The 24703-nt window shown below is 35.9% G+C and overlaps 1 protein-coding gene across 8 annotated transcripts in view; it reads right to left on the bottom strand.

Moving 5' to 3' along the window:
* Window positions 1–537: 537 nt before the first annotated feature.
* The window catches only part of RIMKLB (ribosomal modification protein rimK like family member B), an 85712-nt gene continuing 61546 nt past the window's right edge, over window positions 538–24703 (bottom strand). For 4 of the 8 annotated variants that reach the window (XM_045781111.2, XM_045781109.2, XM_045781108.2 and 1 more), the window contains 5 exons: window positions 23885–24115; window positions 21416–21502; window positions 19927–20130; window positions 4231–11689; window positions 538–721 (listed from right to left, as the gene is read on the bottom strand). In XM_045781111.2, the coding sequence (XP_045637067.1) occupies window positions 11226–11689; window positions 19927–20130; window positions 21416–21502; window positions 23885–24115 (986 nt within the window). In that variant the 3' untranslated portion in view covers window positions 538–721; window positions 4231–11225. The remainder of the gene's footprint in view (window positions 722–4230; window positions 11690–19926; window positions 20131–21415; window positions 21503–23884; window positions 24116–24703) is intronic. The other 4 variants (XM_087855590.1, XM_087855587.1, XM_087855588.1 and 1 more) reach the window with 4 other exon arrangements.

Raw genomic sequence — 24703 nt, 5'->3', positions numbered from 1 at the left:
CTACAAAGAATATCAATATTTTTGTCCAAAGTACTAGGGCTGCCTCTGTACACACAAATAGGTTATCAGATTTTCTACAGTTCAAATATATTGGGTCAAAGTCTCTAGTCACAAGAAGATTAAAACATAGTGAGTGACGCTGTGATGAGTGTATGCCAGGGCATTGTCAGAGTGAAAGAGAAAATGGCTGCATTTCTTCAGAGATTAAAAAAAATCACAGAAACAATTATTTAGCATGGACAGATAAAGTGAGATGGAAAGGGGCAGGGGTAAATCCACATAATACATTTTACATGTAAAATGATACATATTTTAGTGCCTATATACTAAGGGGAGAAGTAATCATGTCAGAATATATTATAGAAAAATCAGTATGTCAAGAACCAAAGGAGTTTGAAAAGTGAAGAAAAGGAAGGAATAAAGAGAATGACACATGTGGAGCTAGACTTCAAGTCTAGCCATACAGACTGAAGTGAATTCATATAAGATGGAGTGGGCAGGAATAACTGCCAAAAGAACAAATCACACTCCATACTATTTCATTCCCAGTTCTGGTGTTTTTATTTTAGAAAACACATTGAATCAAACAGGTTAGAGCTACTGCTTCCTTGTTCTGGGTATTTCTATCCTCCATTTCAAAAAACATACAGTCAAATCTATCTTCGTCCATTCTGTGAATGAAGTAATAAGCAAAAAGGATCACTGGTTACTTCAAAAGAACCTAGAGGGGAAAAACACATACAGCTCACTTAAATCAGATTTAAACAGTCTTTATAATTAAGATGAGAAAAAAGAAAAATAAAATATTGAAAATTAACTGTGACAATAAAATATTACAAACTGTCTAGATTACCAAAACAATTCACGATTTTTTTTTGTGATTACCACACTTTACCTTTGTGATCTCATCTGAAAAAGGTATACTAAGTATACTAAGGTACAGTCTGTTATTCTGACATATAAAGATGTATCAGTAATTTTATCCCTTAAAAATCCTATTAATAAAGACAACTGTGATTTTAGTCAAAAAAACTATACCAAGAGGAAAACCTTGAGTCAAAAATAATTACCACACAAAATAAACATAAAATTATAACAAATGCCTGAACAAAATTAAATTTAAATGTTATGTTCTTGGGGCGCCTGGGTGGCACAGCGGTTAAGTGTCTGCCTTCGGCTCAGGGTGTGATCCTGGCGTTATGGGATCGAGCCCCACATCAGGCTCCTCCGCTAGGAGCCTGCTTCTTCCTCTCCCTCTCCCCCTGCTTGTGTTCCCTCTCTCGCTGGCTGTCTCTATCTCTGTCGAATAAATAAATAAAATCTTAAAAAAAAAAAAATTTAAATGTTATGTTCTTATCCTATTACCCTAGGTTACATTTTTTTTTTTTAATTTTTATTTTAAGTGGGCTCCAGGCCCAGTGTGCAGCTTGAACTCACAACCATGAGATCAAGAGTCACACATTCTACCGACCGAGCCAGCCAGGCGTCCCTAGGTTACATTTTCAGTAAGTTATACAATAAACAATAAATTTTGGTTCAGATTAAAATTCAAGTTGGTCATCTTCTTTCACTTCTAAAGCACTGATCTCTATACGAACCATCTCTGTATGAACTATATGAAAATTTGTGATAAAAACAAATCTGTTAGAAAATATTTAGAAATTCTAACCATATGAACTTAGACTGTGTAGTCTTGTGTTCCATACTGGTATACATAATGTCAATTGGCATTAGGATAAATATTTTTTAATCGAAGGTAACTTCCTTTTACACTTCTTTAAAAAAAAAAAAAAAGGAACAGAATACTGCATATTTAGTCAATGGTATCACAGTTATTCTATTCACATTACTATTCAGCCATGGTATACTAGATCTAAGGAATCCATTCCTCTTCTCCCTTAACCAGAAATCGCAAAGAACCTGAAGGCTCCTTTGTGTCTTAACAAGGGACACCTTTTCATTACCAAACCCTATAAATGATGTACTTATTAATTTTACACATAAGCCATCTAAAACAGTCACCCACAGCTTGCCTTACTATGCTTTATTTGAACAGATTCCCCACCACATTAGATAACCACAAGCACAAATAGTGATAACTTTTTATTGGTATATCACAGTTCTTATTACAGAGCATTTCATTTCTTCAGTTACTACAACAGATTTGGAAAGATGCATGATATATAATGCAATCAGCACTTTATTAGCAGGTAGGAGACTTGGGCCCTTGCTCTGGCTAGCATATTCAAGATTATAATATATAGCCTCTAAGCTTTCCAGCTTAAAAATTCTAAACTTCTTTGGCAGGCACTTGTATGCGGCAGTTCAATCTGCTACTACATATATTAATAGGAAACAGGAGTCCTTTTCTTTAAATAATAATTTCTCCTCTGGATATCCTGTTCTCACCATCTATAAAATTTGAAAACAATTATTTGTGTGCTACTTTAACAAAGCTAATTAACACTTCTGAAATGTTTACATGTATATCCCAGGAAAAAACTTATTACCTCAATTACTTTTATCTGAAAGACTAAAAGTTTATTTTCTCTCCAGTTATAAAATACCTAAGTCATAACGCTGCACTGCATATTCAGAAGTTGCTGAGAGTAGATCTTTAAAGTCCTCATCACCAAAAAAAAAAAAAAAAAAAAAAAAAAAAATCTGTGGGGTGCCTGGGTGGCTCAGTCTTTTAAGTGTCTGCCTTTGGCTCAGGGAGTGATCCCGGCATTAAGGGATCGAGCCCCGCATCTTGCTCCTCCACTGTGAGCCTGCTTCTTCCTCTCCCACCCACCCTGCTTGTGTTCCCTCTCTCTCTGGCTGCCTCTCTCTCTGTCAAATAAATAAATAAAATATTTAAAAAAATTTTCTGTAATTATGTACAGTGATGCATGTTACCTAGACTTACTATGATCATTTCTCAATGTATACAAATATTAAATCATTGTGTTGTACATTCAAAACTTACAGTATATGTCAATTATATCTCAATAAAAATTTTATTTTCTCTAGTAAATGTCTATAAAATAATTACTGATTTGCTGATTTCCTGATTTCACTATAAACCTGAAAAAATCAGAATCAATTTGAAGCTAAAGTCTAGATGAAATTAACCACCACAGGACTTTTCTTTCTATCCAAGTGATCTTAAAACAGCTTGTTTCCAGCAACAATAAAGATACGATAGTTAAACATGTGGCTGAATCCGTAAATGGATCTGCATCTTATTTAAATTTCAATTCTGAAATTTAATCTTTCCAGGGACTTAAAAATCCCAATTTCTTCTATTCTATTCTTCTCTCTAAAGTCTAAAACAATCACGATGTTGATACTCTGATTAAAATGTCTTAAGACCATTGTTGATGCAAAGAAAATAAAGCTGTTTATCCTGGCAGATACAGACACAGAGAATATAAATGAAAAGGGGAGGACACACACATACAGAAAAAAAGGGAAGCAGAGATGAAAAACGGCAACACTGGAAAAGTAAAATTCTGACGGAATGAATGAGAGAGAGAGGCAATACAGGGAGACCAAGAAGAGGAAGAGATACAAAGACACTGAGGAAAAAACCCAACTGAAGAAAATGGAAGAGTAAGAGCAGATACAGAAAAGCAACAAAAGGTGAACAGAGTGGAACTCATGAGTAGACACAAAGACAAGGAAATGGGACTACACAGTTAAGACACAGCTAGCTGAAGAAAAAATCATTTTCACCTCGTTAAGTTTTCCAAATTACCCACTTTTGTTGCTATCTTCCCAGTGTTGCCACTGAAAAGGAGACACTTTTATTTCTACAAAATGGTTAAACAAAGTGTATTTCATTTATCTTGCAGATTTTTTAAAAATCTGATTTATTGTGAGAAGTATAACTTTTGCCATCATTGAGGTTCACATATTGGATGTGAAAGAGTAACCTGACGGGGAGGGGGGATTCTTTTATAATGTATACACCTATCAAATCACAGTGTTGTACACATTTATCTTACAATTGTCAATTATACCTCAATAAAGCTGGAAAAAGGTTCATATATATCAATCTATTGGGGAAAGATCCCTAATTTTACATATTGCTAATTTTTTTTTTTTTCCCAAAGCAAAAAATGATAGTACCCTAGTTAGGCCAAATTCATCTTAGACAAGGACCTACACAGCCATTTATGATTTCATACCAAAATGGCACATAATACCACTAGACTGATAACACATTCTTAGTTGAAGATAACTTACCATTTAGAGTCAAAATCCAAACATTTTAGTCCTGCTTCCGTTTTTTGCCCCCTTTGCTTCACTTGATATGTTATGCTCTATCTCTTCTATGTAGATTCTTTCAGTAGCCATCAATCTGAAGAATTCCTTCTTCTGCTGCCACCTACCAGTTTATCTCTCTGCTGCAGCAGAAGGGTATATAGAAAAAGTTCTTGCTTACTATTCAGATTAAATGGAAAAACTCCTTTCTTTAACATTTCATATTTTCACATGTGTATGAGCTCCCTCACTGATTCCCCAAGACCTCCCCGCCAAAGTCAAAACAACAAAAAACCCAATCACAGAAAATCAAACAACATATGATCAATATTCATGCTAAGCTGGGAATTTTTTTTTAAGTGGAAAGATTTAGACACTCAGCAGCTGCCATCTCAAGGAACCATTTCTTTTGTTACACTTTCCTATCATCTATCCCTACGATCTTATGAATAAGTGTGCAACTTAAAATTTTAATGAGGTAATAGTCCACAACTCCTGCAAATTTTAAGTTCAGAGACTATAAAGAATTGTGGAAGATGCAGCAATAAAGGAGTTTTTAATAGTAATTCTAGAAACTAAAGGCGTTAGGTGCTTTACCTGTATGAGTTTTCAATGTTCTGGACTGCTTATTGCCCAATGGCTCTGAATACATTAAAACACGAACACATACGCCACCTATATTTAAAATAGGGTAGCATTTGTATGCCCATATAAGCATTGGGTATATCTTTTGCAAGAGTAATAAAGTCACTGAGTCCTTTTAAAAGGACTGATCACAAATGCACATTTCCTCAAACTGTATACATACACAAAAAAATTAGGGTGAAAAAGGGAGACAGAGGGACAAATGTAATAGCAGTTTTAGAACTGGAAACTAACACAACATAAATATTTTCCGTTTGTTAAAGTCCTCAGATTCATTTCTATTCCCATTCTCCTTGTCACTGAAGGTCTAGGTTCCAAGTTTATTCTGTATTAGCTACTAAAGAACAGTATCCACTAATGAACTAGTAATAAAAGTAATGGCTTGTTTTTGTTCCACCCTCCCACTACCTTTACCCCAAAACAGGTAGTTTTGCCAACATAAAAAATAAAACAAACACTGACATAAGCACCAAAGGCTAGTCAACAGTGGCACTGCAGTGACATTGTTTCTACTTTCTCATTCCTTCCCCCGATCTCAAACCCCACCCTTTGACCTCTGTATATGGGATGAGCCTGAGCAGGAGAGGTGGTGATGTCAGGACTGCGCCGTTCCCACGGATGCTCCTAGAGGCCTGCTGTGCTTCTGGGAACTGGGGCACAGTGATGTCTGTCTGACTGAAACCTAAAACAACAACAATTCACCCCACCCCTCATGTTCCCAAACCCCACAATAGCAGCCAGGTATATATGCTATATAAGGCCCAGCTAGTAAGTTTGAATATGGTGAAATCTGAAAGCAAGATCATTCTTAACAAGTCCGTGATCTTCACGGACATAGCAGAATGGAGACTGTTAAATTCTCCATGTCCCATGGAATCACATAGTCCACACATTCTAATATTGGCGATTATTAGCAAGAGAACAAGGTTCTCTGGTACAAGCCTTTTTTAGTATATATCTCAAATTCCTTCAGGAGGCAGTTGGGATTCCTCTGTTAGTAAATTTTAGTTCAACACATACATATTTTTGTCTTAGGATGTTTAGGGAAGAGACTGGCCCTATCTTATATGAGTGAATTGAAGCACAAAACAGGTTAATTATTTATGCCTTCAGCTATAGAATGCATTACAAGCCATGACATCCTATTAGCTAACTAGTGAACTTAAAACCTCTTCGGATAGGACATCTGAAGTCACAGAATAAAATTGTGCAGAAGTCTATCTTGAAAATGTCCTGACCACTGTCACTAAAATTCTACCTAGCAGAAAGAGGATTATCTTCCCAATGATAACAACTTATATTAGAACTAAAACTTTAGGAAAGACAGGAGAAAGGAGGAAAGGGCAAGGGACTGGGGTAGACAGAGAAGGGTATAACTACATTAACTAACGGAAAGGCTACATTAAAATGGACAAGTTGTATTCCTATTCCTGCCACTAACCTTGTTTTATATTTTACAGTCTTGGTTAATGGGCTTAATGATTTGTGCTTCAGAAATGCCCTCCAATCTGTTCAAACCTGTAATTTTTTAAATATTTGAACTATTATGATAACCTGAAACTATTCGTATCTATCTCTTTGTTAGAACTAGTGTCTTAGAAATGCTAAAATGATTAGTTCTGAAATCACACTGTTCCTAAAATAACTGAAATGTTTTCTATTATCTTTGTCTCATCATTCCTTTTCACTTTTATAATGATGTCACACAAAGAGAAGTACTAAGATCAACTCAACACTATGGTAAGTTTTTACCATATATATAACCTAGAACCTAATTTTACCTTTTCAAAACTCTAGTTTTCCATACCTGTCAACTCCTAATTGATGTCTTTATACTGTGAGCTCACTGTGTATTCGGAACACCAACCCCTGAAAAAGCTTAAGCCAGAGTAGCACAATGGAAGAAACAAACAAACCCAAAACAAAAACAAAGCCAAAAAGTCACACTCTGAAATACTTAATTATAGACATATATGCAAGGAATGGAGTTATCTAAATGGCCAAGTAAATCCCCAAAGAAAGTTTGGAGTTCATCCCAACCAACTCAAACTTTACCCCCAAAAGTTCTTCTTTAATCAAATTATTTGTTAGATATACTTATGCGTTATTTTCTAAACAAGAGTTTTTACAAACCCATGGTTGCCTTTAAAGTACATGAAGAAAAATTTTTAAAAAGAAAGTCAAGTTAGCCTTGGGATGGAAAGAAAGGAGAGTCAAATTACCTGCAAGCAGGCTGGGGCTGTGCCTGAATCCAAACCGCTGCATTTACCATTCATTATACAGCTGCATTATTGGGGGAAGGGGAGTTTAGAAGGGCACTGACCCCGAAAGTTCTCAATACTTCTCACTCATCATCAGGAAGGGGGAAGAAGGAAAGTTTTTTCTCTGGGTATTTTTTTGTTTGTTTGTTTTTGTTTTTTTGGCTCCTGAAAAGGCTGGCAAAGAACAGTAACAGTGCAAGCAGTTAGAATATTTCTTTAAAAACAATTTTAAAAAATGCAAAACATTAAGGAATTTAAAACACCAAACTTCCGTTAATATAGAAAGAATTTTCACTAGAGTTAGGCAGCCACCCCAAAACAGCATGGCAAAAGGGCACTGATATAAAGGAAATAAAATACCACACAAAAATCCAAAACAAAACTAAAAACATTTCAAATTAAACCTGGAAGACTAGAAGATTCCAACAGCAGATTTCTGTCCACTACTGAAACATTCCAAAATCCAAGCTTCAAAGGCGCCTAAATGTATCTTAAAATGAAACTTTGGTTTTTTTTTTTTTTAAGAAAAAAAAAAAGAAAGAAAGAAAGCAGTGAACCTGGTTATAATCCTGCAATATATTACATTTAAAAATATCCTAGTACAACAAAAACAAATTTTAAATGAAATTAAACAAACAAACAAACAAATAAAAACAGTAGCAGCAGAGGTTACCTGTCTGAGCACCTACATTTTCTTAGGAGGGGATCGTGTCTCACCAGCCATATAGCCCATAAACCTTCTCAAAAAGAGTGAGCCAGGAGAAAAATGTAACACAAGATTTGATTTCACAATGTCTCTAAGCTCCCCAGGCCCCAAACCAGGGATTCACTGAATGAAGAGAATTTGTTTTTCCATTGTTTTCTTCTTGAGAAAAAGAAGAGATGATTTTGAAAGTCAATTCTTTCAATGCCTTCGATACCTTCTCAAAAGTCTGATAAAGTGCTTGATGAAAGCAAGTCTCTTGGTGGATTTTTCTAACGTTCCAGCATATTTTCTTATTGATAGCATATACAGAAAGATTTCAAAGTTCAGTGGAGCAAAAGGCAGCAGAAATGACCAATTATTAGGCACCAAAAAAAGAAAAAAACTATTAAAAATTTTAAATGGAATAGTTTGTGGGTGGGTGTGTGAGTGTGTGTGTATGTACAGTCCAGTTTTCATCATAGGTAACATAAAAACAGTATCAGAAAGAATTACTTTTAAAATACAATTAAGAATTACAATTTTAACAATACACAATTGTACAATAATTCAGATTTGGGCATGATAAGAATTATACATATCTGATAAGTACATTTTTACCTCTCATAATAACAATGAAAATTATACAAAAGTTATTAAACAATATGAAAATATATTTAACTTTCACTTAAATATCTGGAGTGTTTCATTTGGGTTCTTCCAGAATGATTTGTTCATATTCTTTACCTTAATTTGAGGGAGTTCAAGAAGATATTCATGTTTTTAAACTCTAAGATGATCATTCCTAACCTCTTCATTCTAACATGTGAGTGTACGAATCCAGAAATAGGCTGGTAAAGTTATGTTTTAATATAGTGTGAATGTACAAAAGATTGATCAGTAGTGAATAAAGCTAAAGATGAAATAATCTCAGATAATTCTTGTATTTGGTTAGTTTGGTAAAATGTTTTTAAAGGTATATCTACATTTTTCCTGACACCTTATCCCACCCAACACAAACCCTGAGTTTTTCATCAAGTAGAGAGGGTGTTATATTTATGTTTTAAAATTCATAAATCTATATACATGTGCTATGTAAGTATTTAATGTATAATTTATGTGACAACCAGATGCTCTCTACACAATGACGTGAATAATGACTTAATTAAGCACTTCTTTCTCCCTCATTTATTTCTCTATCCCAAATATGCATCCTCCTATGGTCGTTCAGTGAAAGAAGTACCAAGTATTACTCTCTGTTAATGAGTCAGAGGTACTTACATACATATGTAAGGCCCAGAATAACCCTATGCAAGTCAAATTCTTTTATATGAGATTAGAATATCCTAAATTAGAAATTCCTCTTATTATCATCTTTTTCTGAGGTGAAATGAGACACTGCACAGATTAGAGGTACTATTCTATTTGCCAACAATCAACCTTTCACTCAATTTTAATATTATTTAATTCTATGGAAAAAAAACAAATTTTATTACATTCCTTTTTAAAATGGGGGGAAAACTGTACAAGCATGATCAAACCTCTGTTAGAGCTGGTTAATACTGATCTTTTATTATTGCCTCGAAGTCTCTCTAGTAGTGTCCGAGAAATTATGTTTAAGGTCCATCTGAAGGAAAAAAGCACTGGAGAGGCAAGAAAGGACTCAGGTAAAAGCTTCAGAGGATTGTAGTGAGATGGAACTTGCTGTTTAAAAAAATTACGTTGAGCTCTGGAGCATCTCCATTTCTTAACACACCTTCCAAACCCATTATTCAAATAGATTTACCCATGTTGTAAAGGCTCGTGTTATGTACCATTTTGGGGCTTTTATAATTCAGAAATTAAAGGAATATAAAGAGTGGACAGTATTGAAGGCTTCAGAGTTGGGCTATAAGAGACTTAATACTGCAAAATAAGTCCCCAAACAAAAACGTCCAGTCCACCCCACCCTAAAACCTATGTGTAATAGGAGAAAATGCACAGCCAGAAGCATAGAAAAGCATGTAGCCTTAAATAAATCATACACTGAACAGTCTAGAACCAAAGAAAAAACCAAACAACATACATATACATAAAAAGGCCTAAGAAGCATCTATTCTGTTTGTCTTTAGTGAGTACCTCTACCCCAGTGTAGTTATTAAAACAAGTTATCTGTTATTTAAGGTAAAAACTGTGTTTCCCCATCATGCTCCATTTTCTGGAATCTATCCTTTTTGATTGGTTGGTGTAAACAAAAAGCAAAACACATACACATGCATGCGTGCACACACACATATATACTCCCTCCTAAAATGTGAAAAATGCAAATATATAATGCTGGTATTATAAAATCACTTCAGCTTTATACTTAAGAACTTATAGGCCCTTGATTTGCCCCCCAAAAATATTCTTCCTTGTCCTTATACTTTAAATGCCCAACCACCAAAAGAAAAAAGAAAAAGGAAAAGGCTTTAAATGCACATGTTTCAAGTCAGTGTCTTGTTAACAAAAAAGGTAGCACTTTCTTCACTTTGGCCATTGTTAAAGATGCAGGCATAGATCAGGGAATGTTAGACTAGCATGTATTAAAAAAAAAATGCAACATTAACAGAGCATATATCTTTCAAAAAAGATTAAAACACTAACAAATACAAGTCAATGCACATATTTTAAACTAGTGTAATTTTATCTACATTGGAGTAAATGTCATTTTGTGTACCAGACATTGCAATACTGTTCATTTCCCTTTCATCATACGAAAATGCCAATTCTGTCATTAAGAAACCTTTATTGGGTCATATTAATGTTGCCCTCCCACCCAAATTAAGGGAAAACCAAAAAACAGAAATAATAAATCCCAGTAAAAGAGCTCCTCAAGATTTCATAAACTATGAACGTTAAGTTGCTAGTTAATATCGTAAAGGCAGAATTTTCAGGTTTGTATGTAAAAATTCCTATAATTTAGATAGATGTTTTCCTCACTCATTACAAATCTTTGCAACACAATGTGAAGTTATGCTACGTCAAAATTTGTAGTAACTGTACAAAAACAAAAGCAAGCGACCATGAAAAACACTGTGTTCTTCATAGCCTGAGAGCATACACTTTGAGTAATTTAAAAGGGTAACTATTATAGAGCCTGACATTTTTCTGTATCTCACCTCTTCTGCCATTCTATCTGTATCATCTGTAAATGAAAGTCAGTAACATCTTAATAGCAGAGGTCTAGTCTATCTCCCCTTCCTTCTCTCCTAACTAATCCTACTCAATTTTCTCTCATCTTCCTGAGTACCTTCCATGAACAGCATTGCAAGTAGGTTAAAAAAAAAAAAAGAAAGAAAGAAGAAAAAAAGAAGAAAAAGAAAGTGAGTTTTACAAGGGTTTTGTTGGTTAATTATTTACCGGTGGAGTCACTCCACCAGGAGTTTGATTTCATTGGCTATCAGCTGGTTCATGTTGAATAGGCCCCCTGGGAGCTTGGTGAGTAGCTCTCGCTCCGTGCTTTCAGGGTCGCTGTCAACAGAGCTGGAACTTGCGCTCATGTTGTCGACAGCAGTGCTGGCTGGGGGACCCAGCTCCGGCTCACTAGTCTCACTGGCCGTGGACACCACGGAGAGCAGGGACATACGCCGGGTGAGCCGGCCAGAGGGCAGGAGGGAGGCGGCATAGTCCGCTATGATACCAGCTACATCTAGATTACAAGCCTTATCAAAGGCGATGAAACCTACATTTGCATTGGCCTCGCAGACACAGAAGGAGCCGTCATCTTTCATCAATAGGTCAATGCCACACACATCCATCCCCAGGATATTAGACACCTGGATAGCTAGCTGCTTCCCTTGTTCACTCAAGGAGCACATCATCCCCACACCACCTGGCAAAAAAGAAAACAAGACAAGTTACCAAAATGATAAATTTTTGGAGTAAAACTAAAGCTTGCCTCTAATGCTGTCTTTTAAATCAGTAGTGGGAACAAATGTGCCATTCTAGTGTAAAACTGTGACTTCCGAAGTCTGAATTTCCTTCATTAAAGAATCCCCGTCCAATTCAGGCAAAGAAATAACTCAGTGCTTTTTCAATACACTATTTTTTTCTGAGACTGCATTAAACTTTCACAGAAACCGATTTTACTTGCAATAATATGGATCGAAGTGAAGGTATTCTAAAGACTTCATATTTTTATGAAGGCAGAGGAGAGTAGAAAATGGAGAGTATCAGGGACAACTGTTACCTTCTCAAATAATAGGAGGAAATACGTGTCTGATTTAAGCACAGGGAAAGAGAAGTTAACTACTAATAGAATGTAAAACCACGGATGAGCATCCAGATTGAATCTGGGAACAGGGGTGAAAATGGAATTAATGGTACACCATATAAACCAGCAAACACAAAATAAAACTGAAAGAATAAAATGAACTGTATTGGCAATTACACTAGAAACAAACTGAAATTTCCCATGGAAAAGGTGGAAACTGGTCAGACTGGTATGAAAGACAAAGTTTATCTATAGATAAACTTGCTGTACCAAATGAAAAAATTTTTGAAAACTAAAGGGATGGGCAAAGAGATAAGGGACAAAGGCAAAAACAAACTTCACTTCATAGCCTTATACCTCTTGAATATAGTATATACCCATTTTTCCTTTATCAAATATTGACAATAAACGACCATGTGTTTGCCCAAAACAAAACAAGACCCTAACAATTTTTTTTAAGAGAAAAGACAGAGCTTGTTAGTGGGGGTTGGGACAGGTGGAGGGGGAGAGAAGGAACCCCAAGCAGGCTCCATGCTCAGCTCCGCTTGAGATCTCACCGCCCTGAGATCATGAACCTGAGCCAAAATCGTGAGTCACATGTTCAGCCGAAGGAGCTGAGGGGCCCCAACAAATTATAAAATGCTTTTTACAGGCAACATTCTCTCACAATAACCCAAGAAGATTAGAAATTAGAAATTAATGATTTAAGTAACCAAAAAGTTATTAAGGACTTAGAAATTAGATCACTGATCCCCTAAATTAAAGGAAAATAAATACCATCTGTAAAAACACTTCATACCAAAATTTTTATTTTGAAATTAGAAAGAAGACATTAAGTACTCTTAGAAAAAGAAACTAAGAAGAGAAATTTAATAAAGAGAAAACGTTGAATGACTACAACAGAAAAAATAGGAGGAAAAAAAATCCAAATGCTACTTTGACAAAATTATGAATGATATCCAAGACAGAACTGCAGACAATAGATTCAAATAAACATAAGCAATCATCTCATGAAACTAAAACTAAAACCTGAAACCTAAAACAAATGGCTCATTTCTAAGCAAATGAGAAATCACCAACATTGATCCAAGAAGAAGCAAACTTTATTAAACAGACCAACTATTATTACAGAAGAGACTGGAAAGGTGATAAAAGAGCTACTTCTACAAAAAGAATCAGGACCAGATGGGTTCAAAGTGGAGTTTTCTTTAGCTATCCTTTATTCCGATGTTAACTTTACCTATAGAATGCCCTAGGAAAAGACTGAAAATTCCCCCAATACACTGAATAAAAACCAATGTTATATAACCTTGATATTAAAAATGACCACAATGTCTTAAAAAGTAACATTACAGACCAATCTTTAATTATTAAAATACATGTAAATATTCTACATGAAATACTAAAGGAATCCCAATGTAAAAATATGCTAATACCTCTTTAAAGAAGGTTTATTCTAGAAATGCAAGGGTAGTTCAAAAACTGTTTTAAATCTAAAATTTATCAACACAACCCATTACGCATCAAGAAATTAAAGGTGGAAAACACACTAATGATCTTATCAATATAAGGATTTCAAAAGGCACTGGATAAAATTAGACAACCATTCCTACTTAAAAACTCTAGTAGAATAAAGCTACTTAAAAATATTCTAAATAGCAAAACTTTAAATCTATTTCAACAAAAATCAGAAACTTAGATACTTACAATCCTTACTTAACACTGTACTGGAGGTTCTAAAGCAGTGGTTCTCAACAGGGGAGAATTTAGAAACTGAACGGTGGCATTTTGGGCTGTTTAACTGAGATTAGAGGAAGGCTATAGCTATAGCCGGCATTTAGTAAGCTGGCATTTAGTGGTTACTGGTCAGAAATGTTAAACAAAAAGACAACAAATATAATAAAAGCCAATTCATATACAAGTACACATAATTACCAATAAGCTCTGAAAAGATACTCCCATCATTAACAGTTAAGAAAATAAAATTAAATTAACAGTGAGAGAGCTTTTAACTGCCATTAGGTGGGGAAAAACTTAAGACAAAAGAAAAAGTAACAGTGCTTGAGAAGGGGGAGGAAAAAAGGGTATTTTAGTATGTCAGACTTAAAAATACACTTATAGCCTTCTGGCAAATTAATCTGGCCACATCTATAAAAATTAAATATAGGAGTGCCAGGATGGCTCAGTCATTAAGCGTCTGCCTTTGGCTCAGGTCATGATCCCAGAGTTTTGGAATGGAGCCCCGCATGGGGCTCCCTGCTCACAGGGTAGCCTGCTTCCCCCCCACCCATTCCCCCTCCTTGTGTTCCCTCTCTCGCTGTGTCTCTCTGTCAAATAAATACAATCTTTTAAAAAATTAAATATAAAAATATTTTGAGCCAGTAATACCAATCTTGAAACTCATCAACACAAAAGTACCAGTATGTAAAAGCATTATTCACAAAGATATGCATTTATAGCAACATGCTCACAGTGGCAAAAACTGAAAGGAAGTGCAAATCAATAAAGGGACCTATATAGTAGGTAAAAGGAGAGTAGAAGACGTAAGGAAAATGGGAGGGGGGGAGGATGAAAAGGATGACATTTAAATAATTTTATAAAATTATTTCTTTGTATAAAACTATTTAAAATGTTTTAAAGTCAACCAAACCTATTCATTATGGAAAAACCAAAATAGTCTTTGCAAAAATAGCTTGAAAGCTGATTTCCAGTACTAACCATAATTATGTAACATTTAGTTAACTATCCATCAGATGTGTCTATGTAATTTCACATAACTGAGATCATATTACAGTTAATAAACATTAAGAAAAGTACAGAGGCACACAGCTTAACAGTTTAAAAAAAAAGGCTAAATTCATGTCATTTACTTGAAAATCTAAATGATCTGCATAGCTTCCATGTAATTTTTCCAATTTTGGAAATCAACATATTCAAAGAGTGGCTAAAGAGGACAACTCTGGAGCCAAATAGTGTATTTGCATTCTGGCTGCACCATTATTAGATCCGTTATCTTGAGCAAGTTACCTAACTGTTCTGGGCCTTCCTCATCTCTAAAATGGGAATACTGGGGCACCTGGGTGGCTCAAATGGTTAAGCCATCTGCCTTAGGCTCAGGTCGTGTTCCCAGGGTCCTGGGATTGAGCCCTGTATCAGGCTCCCTGCTCAGCGGGGAGTCTGCTTCTCCCTGTGCCTTTCCCCTGGCTTGTGCTCTCTCTCTGTCTCGCTCACTCTCTCTCTCCCAAATAAAATCTTTACAAAAAATAAAATAAAATGGGAATGCTAACAATACCTAGCAATATCTAAAGAATAGTCACTAAGCACTTGCTACAATACCAGAACTGAAGAGATGTAGTTACATTTACTGTAAATACTGAATAAAAGAGAATATTCATATAAAAAAGGCCTCTGAACAACTTGCTTCCAGAAGGGAGGGGATGGGGAGGATGGGTAAAATAGGTGAAGGGGATTAAGAGGTACAAACTTCCAGTTATAAAATAAAGAAGTCATGGGGGTGCCTGGGTGGCTCAGTCCTTAAGCACCTGACTGTTTTTCACTCAGGTCGTGATCTCGGGTTCATGAGATTGAGCCCCACCTCCGGGGGCTCTCCCTTCCTCGCTTCCTCTTCCCCACCCGCCCTCCCCTGCAAGCATGTGTAAATCTTTTTAAAAAATAAATGAATAAATAAATAGGTCATGGAGATGAAAAGTATAGATGAAGGGAATATAGTCAGTGACATTGTAATAATGTTATATGGTGACTACTGTGCTGATTGTGGTGAACACCGAGTAATTTACAGAATTATCAAATCACTGTGTTATACACATGAAACTAGGATGTCCACTACTTTGCAGTGATAAATATTTTTAAAATGTGAGATACACACACACACAAAGGAATATTTTTCAGCCATTAAAAAAAAAATCCTACCATTTGTAGCATGGATAAATATTGAGGGCATTATACTAAGTGAAGTCTGTATGATTGTATGTGGAATTAAAAAAACCCAAACTCACAGAAACAGAGAACAGATTGGCGGTTGCCAGAATGGAGTGAGGGGGGAGGCAGGGGAAATGGGTGAAGGTGGTCAATGGGTATAAGCTTTGTGTTATAAGATGAATAACTTCTGGGCATATAAGATATAGAATGATAACTACTGTTAACAATACTATATTACATATTTGAAAGTTACTAAGAGATTTTTTTAAGACTTATTTTTATTTATTTCAAATAGAGTGAGAGAAGCAGACTCCCTGCTAAGCACAGAGCGCCACAACATTGGCCTTGATCTCACAACCCTGAGATCCGGACCTGAGCCAAAATCAAGAATCAGACACTTAACCGACTGAGCCACCCACACGGCCAGAGAGTAGATTTTTTTTTATTTATTTTTTTATTTTTTTTTTAAAGATTTTATTTATTTATTTGACAGAGACAGCCAGCGAGAGAGGGAACACAAGCAGGGGGAGTGGGAGAGGAAGAAGCAGGCTCATAACGGAGGAGCCTGATGTGGGACTCGACCCCAGAACGCCGGGATCACGCCCTGAGCTGAAGGCAGACGCTTAACCGCTGTGCCACCCAGGCGCCCCTAGATTTTTTTTTTAAAGTTCTCACCACACACACACACACACACACACACACACACACCAGTAATATATGAAGCAATGGCTGTCTTAACTAATCTTACTGTGGTAATCATTTTGCAATATATACATATATAAAATTACTATATTGTACATTTTAAACTACACAATGTTATGTGTCAATTACATCGTAATAAAGATGGAAAAATAAAAATCAGGATTATAAAAAAAAAAAAAAAAGACTCCCTGGGCATAGAATAATGAAGGCATTCAATTCTGAAGAATAAGGTAGACTGACTGATAATCATATAGGGAATGAAGAGTATATAACAGACCAGAGGACCCTGAAACAGAAGAAAGATGGCATTACAAATCAGTAATGAACAGGCCATTCAATAAATAGTGCTGGGAAAACCAGCTGTTACTCATCTGGCGAAAAAAAGAAAATGGGATCTCTATCTTACACTGAACAACAAAATCAATTTCAGATAACTTAACCACCTCAACATGGTAAGCGAAACTTCAAAAAATTTTAGAGGACTATATACAAGAATAGAATACAACCATAGGATGAAAAAGAATTTCCTCAATAAAAAAATAAATCAAAGAATGCATATATAAACCAAAAAAGACTAGGAGCGCCTAGGGGGCTCGGTCAATTAAGCTGCTGCCTTCGGCTAAGGTCATGGTCTTAAGGTCCTGGGATGGAGCCCCATGTTGGGCTCCCTGCTCAGCCGGGAGTCTGCTTCTCTCTCTCTCTGCCTCTCCTCCCAACTCGTGTGTGCATGTGTGCGTGCGCACTCTTTTTCAAATAAATAAATAAAATCTTTGGAGGAAAAAAAAAGATGAGATATCATAAGCTGGGATGAAAACACTGCATTTACAATTCATGTAAATGATGAAGGATTTGAAATCAGATTACATAAGGACTCTTTTTCAAGTCATATTAAAAAAAGAAAAAAAAATCCCAATAAAAAAGGAGGCAAAAGACCTCAACAGGCAATTCACAGAAGATAGGTGAACAGGGTCTCAGAGATACAAATTAAAATAACATGATATAATCTCACACCAGTCTGACAAAACGTTTAAAGTCTATCAATATCACAAGTTGGCAAGAAGGTGGCACTACAAGAAAGAAACATTATATAACTTTGGACACTCATTTGGTAATATCTAGTAAAGGTGAAGTTATATAACTCACTAGAAAACAGAAATCCCACTTCTGAGTGAATGGGCCAACCTAGAAACACTCCTGGGCCTGTATCGAAGGATACAAAAAAATTTTCGTAGCAACACTGCTTCCAAAAGGCCCAAACTGGAGCAGTCAACAGGTAAAATTATGCAGCAGGGCAATTTAGTCAACTACTGCTACCATGTTGACATAGATGAATCTCAAAAATGAAGCTAAGTGAAAAAAAGTAAAACATACAGTTATAAATCATTTATATGAAGTTTTATAACACACAAAACAATACCTTGTTTAGGAAGAAAAAAGTACTGAAAGTACTTTTAAGTGAAAGAGAAACATCAAGTTTAGAACTTGGGGAGGAGAGGGAGAAATGACCAGGGAGGGGGTAAACAGAGAACTTAATTAAATTAACATCTTATTTCTCAAGCTGGTTAATGGGTACAAACGAATCCTTTATATTATCCTACATACTTTCCTGTAAGCCTCAGTTACTTCAAAATTTAAAAAGTATCACTTAATACAAACTTAATTTACCTTTTTAGCTTCTTTGCTTAAAGTATAAAAAGTAATTGTTAATTAAATGTCCGGTATAAAGGTAAAAGGTAAAGGTGTCCCAGAAATGAAAAGATGCCATTCAGTTCTGTAGCAGCTAATAAGCATAATATGATGGGATGGAAAATGTAAAATGGGACATGAAGAACTAATGCCAGGAGGCATAAATTATTTTTCAAGAGTACAAAAGAGGCTTTATATCACTATTAGCTTTCAAATCCCCTGTGCTCCTATTCTATGCCACTATGCTGAATTTCACACTTACCAATAATGCTTTTCTTTACAGTTTACTCCATAAATTTATATTCCCAGCAAACTGTTATTGATTTTTGCATATATTTAAATTTCATATAAATGGAATCATACTACATGTATTCTCTTCTGTGACTTTCATTTTTTCTCTCAACATTATGTTTCTGAGATTTACCCCTGTGGTTGTGTATCTCAGAGGTAACGAGGGGTCAAATCATGCAGGGCCTGTTAGTCTACTCTAAGACCATAGACTACTCTAATTTGAATGAAACACAAACCACTGGATGATTTTAAACAAAGCCTGACTTGATTTGACTTGTATTTTAAAAAGATCTATCACATCACTGTTGTGTTAGAAACAGACTATAGGAGAGTTAAGGATGGAAGCAAGAAGTCCAATTAGGGGCTACTATAACTAATCCAAACAAGACAGTATTAATGGCAGAGATGAGAAACTGTCATATTTGGATACATTTTGAGAGTAGAAATAAAGAAACTGGAATCTGACAGTTTTGATATGTGGTATAGGACTCGATGACTAAGGATTTGGGTCTAAATGGGAGAGACAGAGTTGCTATTAAATGATAAGGAGAAAACTGGGGATGAAATACACTCGTAGGGGGAGTTGTATCGGGAGTTCACTTCTGGACAGGATTAAAATGTCTGTTAGACAACTACTGGTAGATATTGAGTAGGCAGTTATTTATATGTACTTGGGAGTTCAGGAAGAAAGCCTAAAATGGAGATATAAATTTGAAAATAACACAGATAGTATTTAAAGCCACGATCCAGATCAGATGACTAAGAAAATGAAATACACAGAAAAGAAAAAACCCTGACTAAGCTCTAAGGCACTTCAACAATAAGAGATCTTCAAAAATACATATTAAAGTAAATAAAAAACAGTAATCTTGTTTGGACCAATGGGTAAAACAGGTTAGGACCCAGCTTGAGTGAACGCCAATTACACACAAAATAAATATACTACCAAAGACAGAATCTTTAACTCTGGTCAGACATTTCATACAAGTGTGAACTGGGTTATAAATTGAGCATGGGTATAAAAGCAAATTTATGTTTCAGAGAAATCCAATTTTATTACTAGAAAAACAACTCAAAAGTATATTTATTATATTCACTATAAATCTACTGATCATAGTTACAAGTGAAAGATAATGTTTTTCAACTTATTAAGTAAAAAGAACTGTAGTTATATATGAATACTCACTGGACAAGCCGTAGTACTGCATATACTACAAAGACACCTGCATTGTTTTTACCTAGTGAGCAGTTGCTCTGCATCCTTCCATCTGTTGAACAACGTAACATGGTGCCAACCACACGGCCTCCTACAACAATGACACGTACATCCCGTCCATGAGACTCCTTAACATACTTCTGGAACAGGTATGGAGCTTCATGGCGAATAAGATGGCTTAGATCAGCCAAATGGTGCTTATCTCGAGCCAAGAAAACCGCTTTGCCTGAGGTTGAAAAAGAATAAAAAATATATGTGAGTCAAACTGTGAGCAGTTGATATGTATCACCTGCACCTTCTTGGGTCTCAACCTGCTCTTTCAGAATCAATTACTTTTTAACCAAAGTAACAATTATGATAATGAGTAAAACAAAGCAAAAATGTGTATAAAGATGAAGTTAATAATCTCCTACCACTCCCTTAATTCTTACAGTAATCTAGAATTTATTTCGGTATATGTCATGAAGTAGGGGTCTACGATTTGTCCCTGCAGGTGAGCCAATAATGCCAGCCTCATTTATTAGCAAAACACTTTCCTCTGAGTAAAAATGAGTCTTATATATTATTATACAATATATATAATATTTGCATAGAATAAAATAGCAGTATGTTACTACATACCTAGTTTTATTTCTGAGTTCACTAGTCAATTCCATCACTGTACTGGTCAAATTTTGTGCCAAAACAAATGGCTGTTTTTAAAACAGGGGTATGGGGCGCCTCGGTGGCTAAGTTGGTTAAACATCTACCTTCAACAAAGGTCATGATCCCTAGGATCCAGCCCTACATCAGGCTCCTGGCTCAAAGGGGAGTCTGTTTCTCCCTCTCCCTCTGCCCCAACGTCTGCTTGTGATGGGTCTCTTTCAAATAACTAACTAAATAAATAAATAAATAAAATCCTTTTAAAAAAATAAAATAAAACATGGGTATAAATCCTTTGACATTCTTCCCACCGAGAAGAGGGGGAATCTTATCCTTTCCCTATGAATCTAGGAGCGCCTGTGATTGCTTCAAACAACGGAACACAGCAGAAGCTTTTCTGTATGACTTTTGAGGCTAATTCATAGAAGGTCATGCAGCTTCTGTGTTCACTGGAGCCTCTCTGTGGAGCCCTAAGACTTCTTGGCTGCCATACCGGAGACCTAATTATAAACAATACATTCAACAGCCCCAGCTGAACCTCGATCCAACTATCCCTGTCAAGGCATTAAGCCTTGACAACCACTAAATGAAAAGAAATCGCTTCTAACCAAAGTGAACAACGCACAGTAGACTTCCATAAGTTTGAAGTACCATGCACCAACAATTTCCTTCTAACTATTCTCCCGAAGTCCTTCGAAGGCTATACATTTCAATTGATAAGACTATTGTCTAGTCAATAACCATGAGGAAATACAAAGAAAATAATAATAGCATTGATCAGATTAAGAAAAACGTATTTTGTATAATCACCCCGTTAACTCTCAAGAGTAATTTCAAAATGATGTACCATACTAACAATTCATACACACCTCTATGACCTCGTGTATTCTTCACTACCATTGGAAACTCCAGTACTTCTGCTTCATCAATCATTTTAGCAAAATTTTCATGACCGCCTGGTTTGAGCAAAAAAGAAATTAAGAACAATAACTAACATAGGTGTTTTGTGTAGTTTTATCTATACTAAAGTTAGCAACACAGAGGAGGTAGAAGGTTAAGAAACTGATAGCTAAATTTTGTTTTTCTTAAAGAACGTAATTTAAAGTTGAGGGGTGCCTAGGGCACCTGGGTGGCTCAGTCAGTTGAGCATCTATCTGCCTTTGGCTCAGGACACGATCCCAGGGTCCCGGGATTGAGCCCCACATGGGGCTCCCTGCTCAGTTGGGAGTCTGCTCCCTTTTCCCACTACTCATAGGTCTCTCTCTCTCTCATGCTCTCTCTCTAATAAATGAACAAAATCTTAAAAAAAAAAAAAAAGTTGAGGGGTGTCTGCGTGGCTCAGGCGGTTAAGCATCCAACTCTTTATCTCAGGTCAGGTCTTGAGCTTATGATCTCAGGGTCGTGAGTTCAAGCCCCACGCTAAGCATGGAGCCTACTTTAAAAAGCTGAAAGTACAGTTAAATACCAGTTTAAAACAACCCCTTTTAAAATGGATGAAAGCTACCTTTAACTATAAATATTCTAATATCTCACTTAAAAAACTTAAGTACCTTTCAACTCAGTTTTCTAATTCTATACAATATTTTATATTTTTTTCCCTTATTCCTCCACTATACAAAAAACAGAAGCACCAAGATCTATTTCAGTATACTTATTGCCTGGTTTAGATTAAGAAACAGAATGAGTCTGTTTAGAAGACTCATACGAGGTTGATGCTATGTGTGTTCTCTCCCTCTCATGAAACACACAAATTAATTTTTCTTATCTCCATCATTAATCAGAATTCTACACTGAATCACCCAGTACCCATGAGTTAAGTTTTATTCTTTACTATTTGTATTGCCTGAGAACAAATGATACAGTAACGAGATTAGAGCAAAAATGAATTATAGTTGTCAAAAAATCAGCATGGTGATATAAAAAAATTAAACCAGGAAAAAGTTCATTAATCAACTGTAATATCATACATTTGCAGCTTAGAGAAATTAAGGTGATTCAGTCCCCTAATTTTAAACCTTCAACATTAGAGTATAGGTAATATTTGTTAATTTGTTTAACCCTTTTCTCCTTTCCACTCTCTTGAAATCAGAAGTGTAGATTCATAATATAAGCTAGAATATCCCAACGGCATCTGACAGAATTCTCAAACTATTCATATTGTCTCTTCTTGTGTAATTGCTAAAAACAGCAACTGTATCCAGACATGCGATACAGACTTGGGGAGTCCTTTTCTTTAAAATATTTAGGTTGGGGCACCTGAGTGACTCAGTCAATTAAACGTCTGACTCTTAATTTTGGTTCAGGTTATGATCTCAGGGTCATGAGACTGAGCCCTGCATCAGGCCCCGCGCGGGGCTCCATGCTCAGTGCTGAGCTTGCTTATCTCTTTCCCTCCACTCCTCCCCATGTGTGGGTGTGCACGTGTGTGCTCTCGCTCTCTCTCACACAAACTGTTAAAAAAAAAAAAAAGCCTTATTAACTCTCCAAGAATACTACTGAACATTTATTTGAAGAATTGTCTTTATGGAAAATTGTAATGATTTATAGTAAGTTTGATCCTTTCCAAAGAAAAGAACTGAACAGGCAGGAAATATACTAACATAACATTGTTTATGTGACTTCTCTGCTACTGATACGTGATCAGATAAATATAAAAAGAGTAGCACTGGAAGCTTCTATAGCAATCTTGCATTGCTCAGACACTTTTATCATACTTTATAAAAGTACTGATCCACAGCGTATCAGTCTTTAAAAAAAAAATGATTCTTTACCATAGATAGTTTTGGAAGCACTGGTTTTCAAGTACAGTGTGTCATTTTCTTAAAAATAAGAAAACAATTTATGAAAAATTATCATGAAAATGCTGGTAAGGATAATCAGACATTAAACAGAGATGTCACCAAATCGTAATATCTTTTACCATGGCCTTGGCAAAGTAAGGCCTTTAAGATGGATTTGGCCCGGTCTTTTCTTTTCTTTATAATGAAGTTTTAGTGGAACACATCCATACTCATTTGTTTAAGTATGGTCTATCGCAGCTTTCACACTACAACAGCATTTCTGAGGGTCACAAGAGAGAACTTACGGCCCAGAAAGTGCAAAATATTTACTATCTGGCCCTTTACAAGAAGTTTGCTAAATCCACTCTACCAGTGTCATGGAATTAACAGAGGATTTATAATTCCTGTTCCCAGTTTGTTAACACTGAAAGTTATTTCTATAAGAAGTTCCTTCATGTTCACAAATTTCCTTGTATCATATAACCCTATTAATTTAGTATGGCTTTCAAAACTCTAAGTGCTATAAATTAGGCTATAAATTCTTATTAGTGAACTTACCATAAGAGAAAGTATCTGGCAGAGGAACACCATGGCCAGCCAACTCTTGAAAAGTCCAAAACTTATTAACACAGTTCAGGATGGCTTGAGGTCGGTTCATCAACCGGCATCCCATCTTCTCTAAATGGCGCAAAACAGTGATGTCACTGTCACTTTGCACCCAAGGGGTTGGTACTCTCACTACGACCACTTGGGGATAGGCAGTAATTAGTTCTCCATTGATCCGTAGACCTGAAATATATAGGAATGAAGCCAAAACCATTAAAAGGGAACATGCCAAAATACTCAGGAGTTTGGGTCACAAAACTAAAAGTACAATTTTGTTAAGATTTCACTGGAAAGGGGCAGCTCAGTCGTTAAGCATCTGCCTTCGGCTCAGGGCGTGATCCTGGCATTCTGGGATCGAGCCCCACATCAGGCTCCTCTGCTGGGAGCCTGCTTCTTCCTCTCCCCTCCCCCTGCCTGTGTTCCCTCTCTCACTGGCTGTCCATCTCTGTCAAATAAATAAATAAAATCTTAAAAAAAAAAAAAAAAAGATTTCACTGGAAAGAGACATTCCTTATATTTCTTTACAGGAAAAAAGAAAATTTAATGAGAAAAATTTCTGTAGTGGTTAAATTATGGTATGTGTCAATAAAATGAAATACCACAAAGCCTTTAAAAAAGAATATCATGGGGCACCTGGCTGGCTCTGTTGGTAGAGCATGGGACTCTTGATCTTAGGGTGACTGAGTTCAAGCCCCACATAAGGTATAGAGCTTACTTAATAAAATTTAAAAAGACTGTCATAATCTCTATGTTCAGAGATAGAATAGAAAA

The sequence above is a fragment of the Ursus americanus genome, chromosome 25 (genome assembly GCF_024610735.1).
Source record: "Ursus americanus isolate L20-20 chromosome 25, mUrsAme1.1.p, whole genome shotgun sequence".
Lineage (NCBI taxonomy): Eukaryota > Metazoa > Chordata > Mammalia > Carnivora > Ursidae > Ursus > Ursus americanus.
This window is presented reverse-complemented; position numbering and strand designations above follow the sequence as displayed.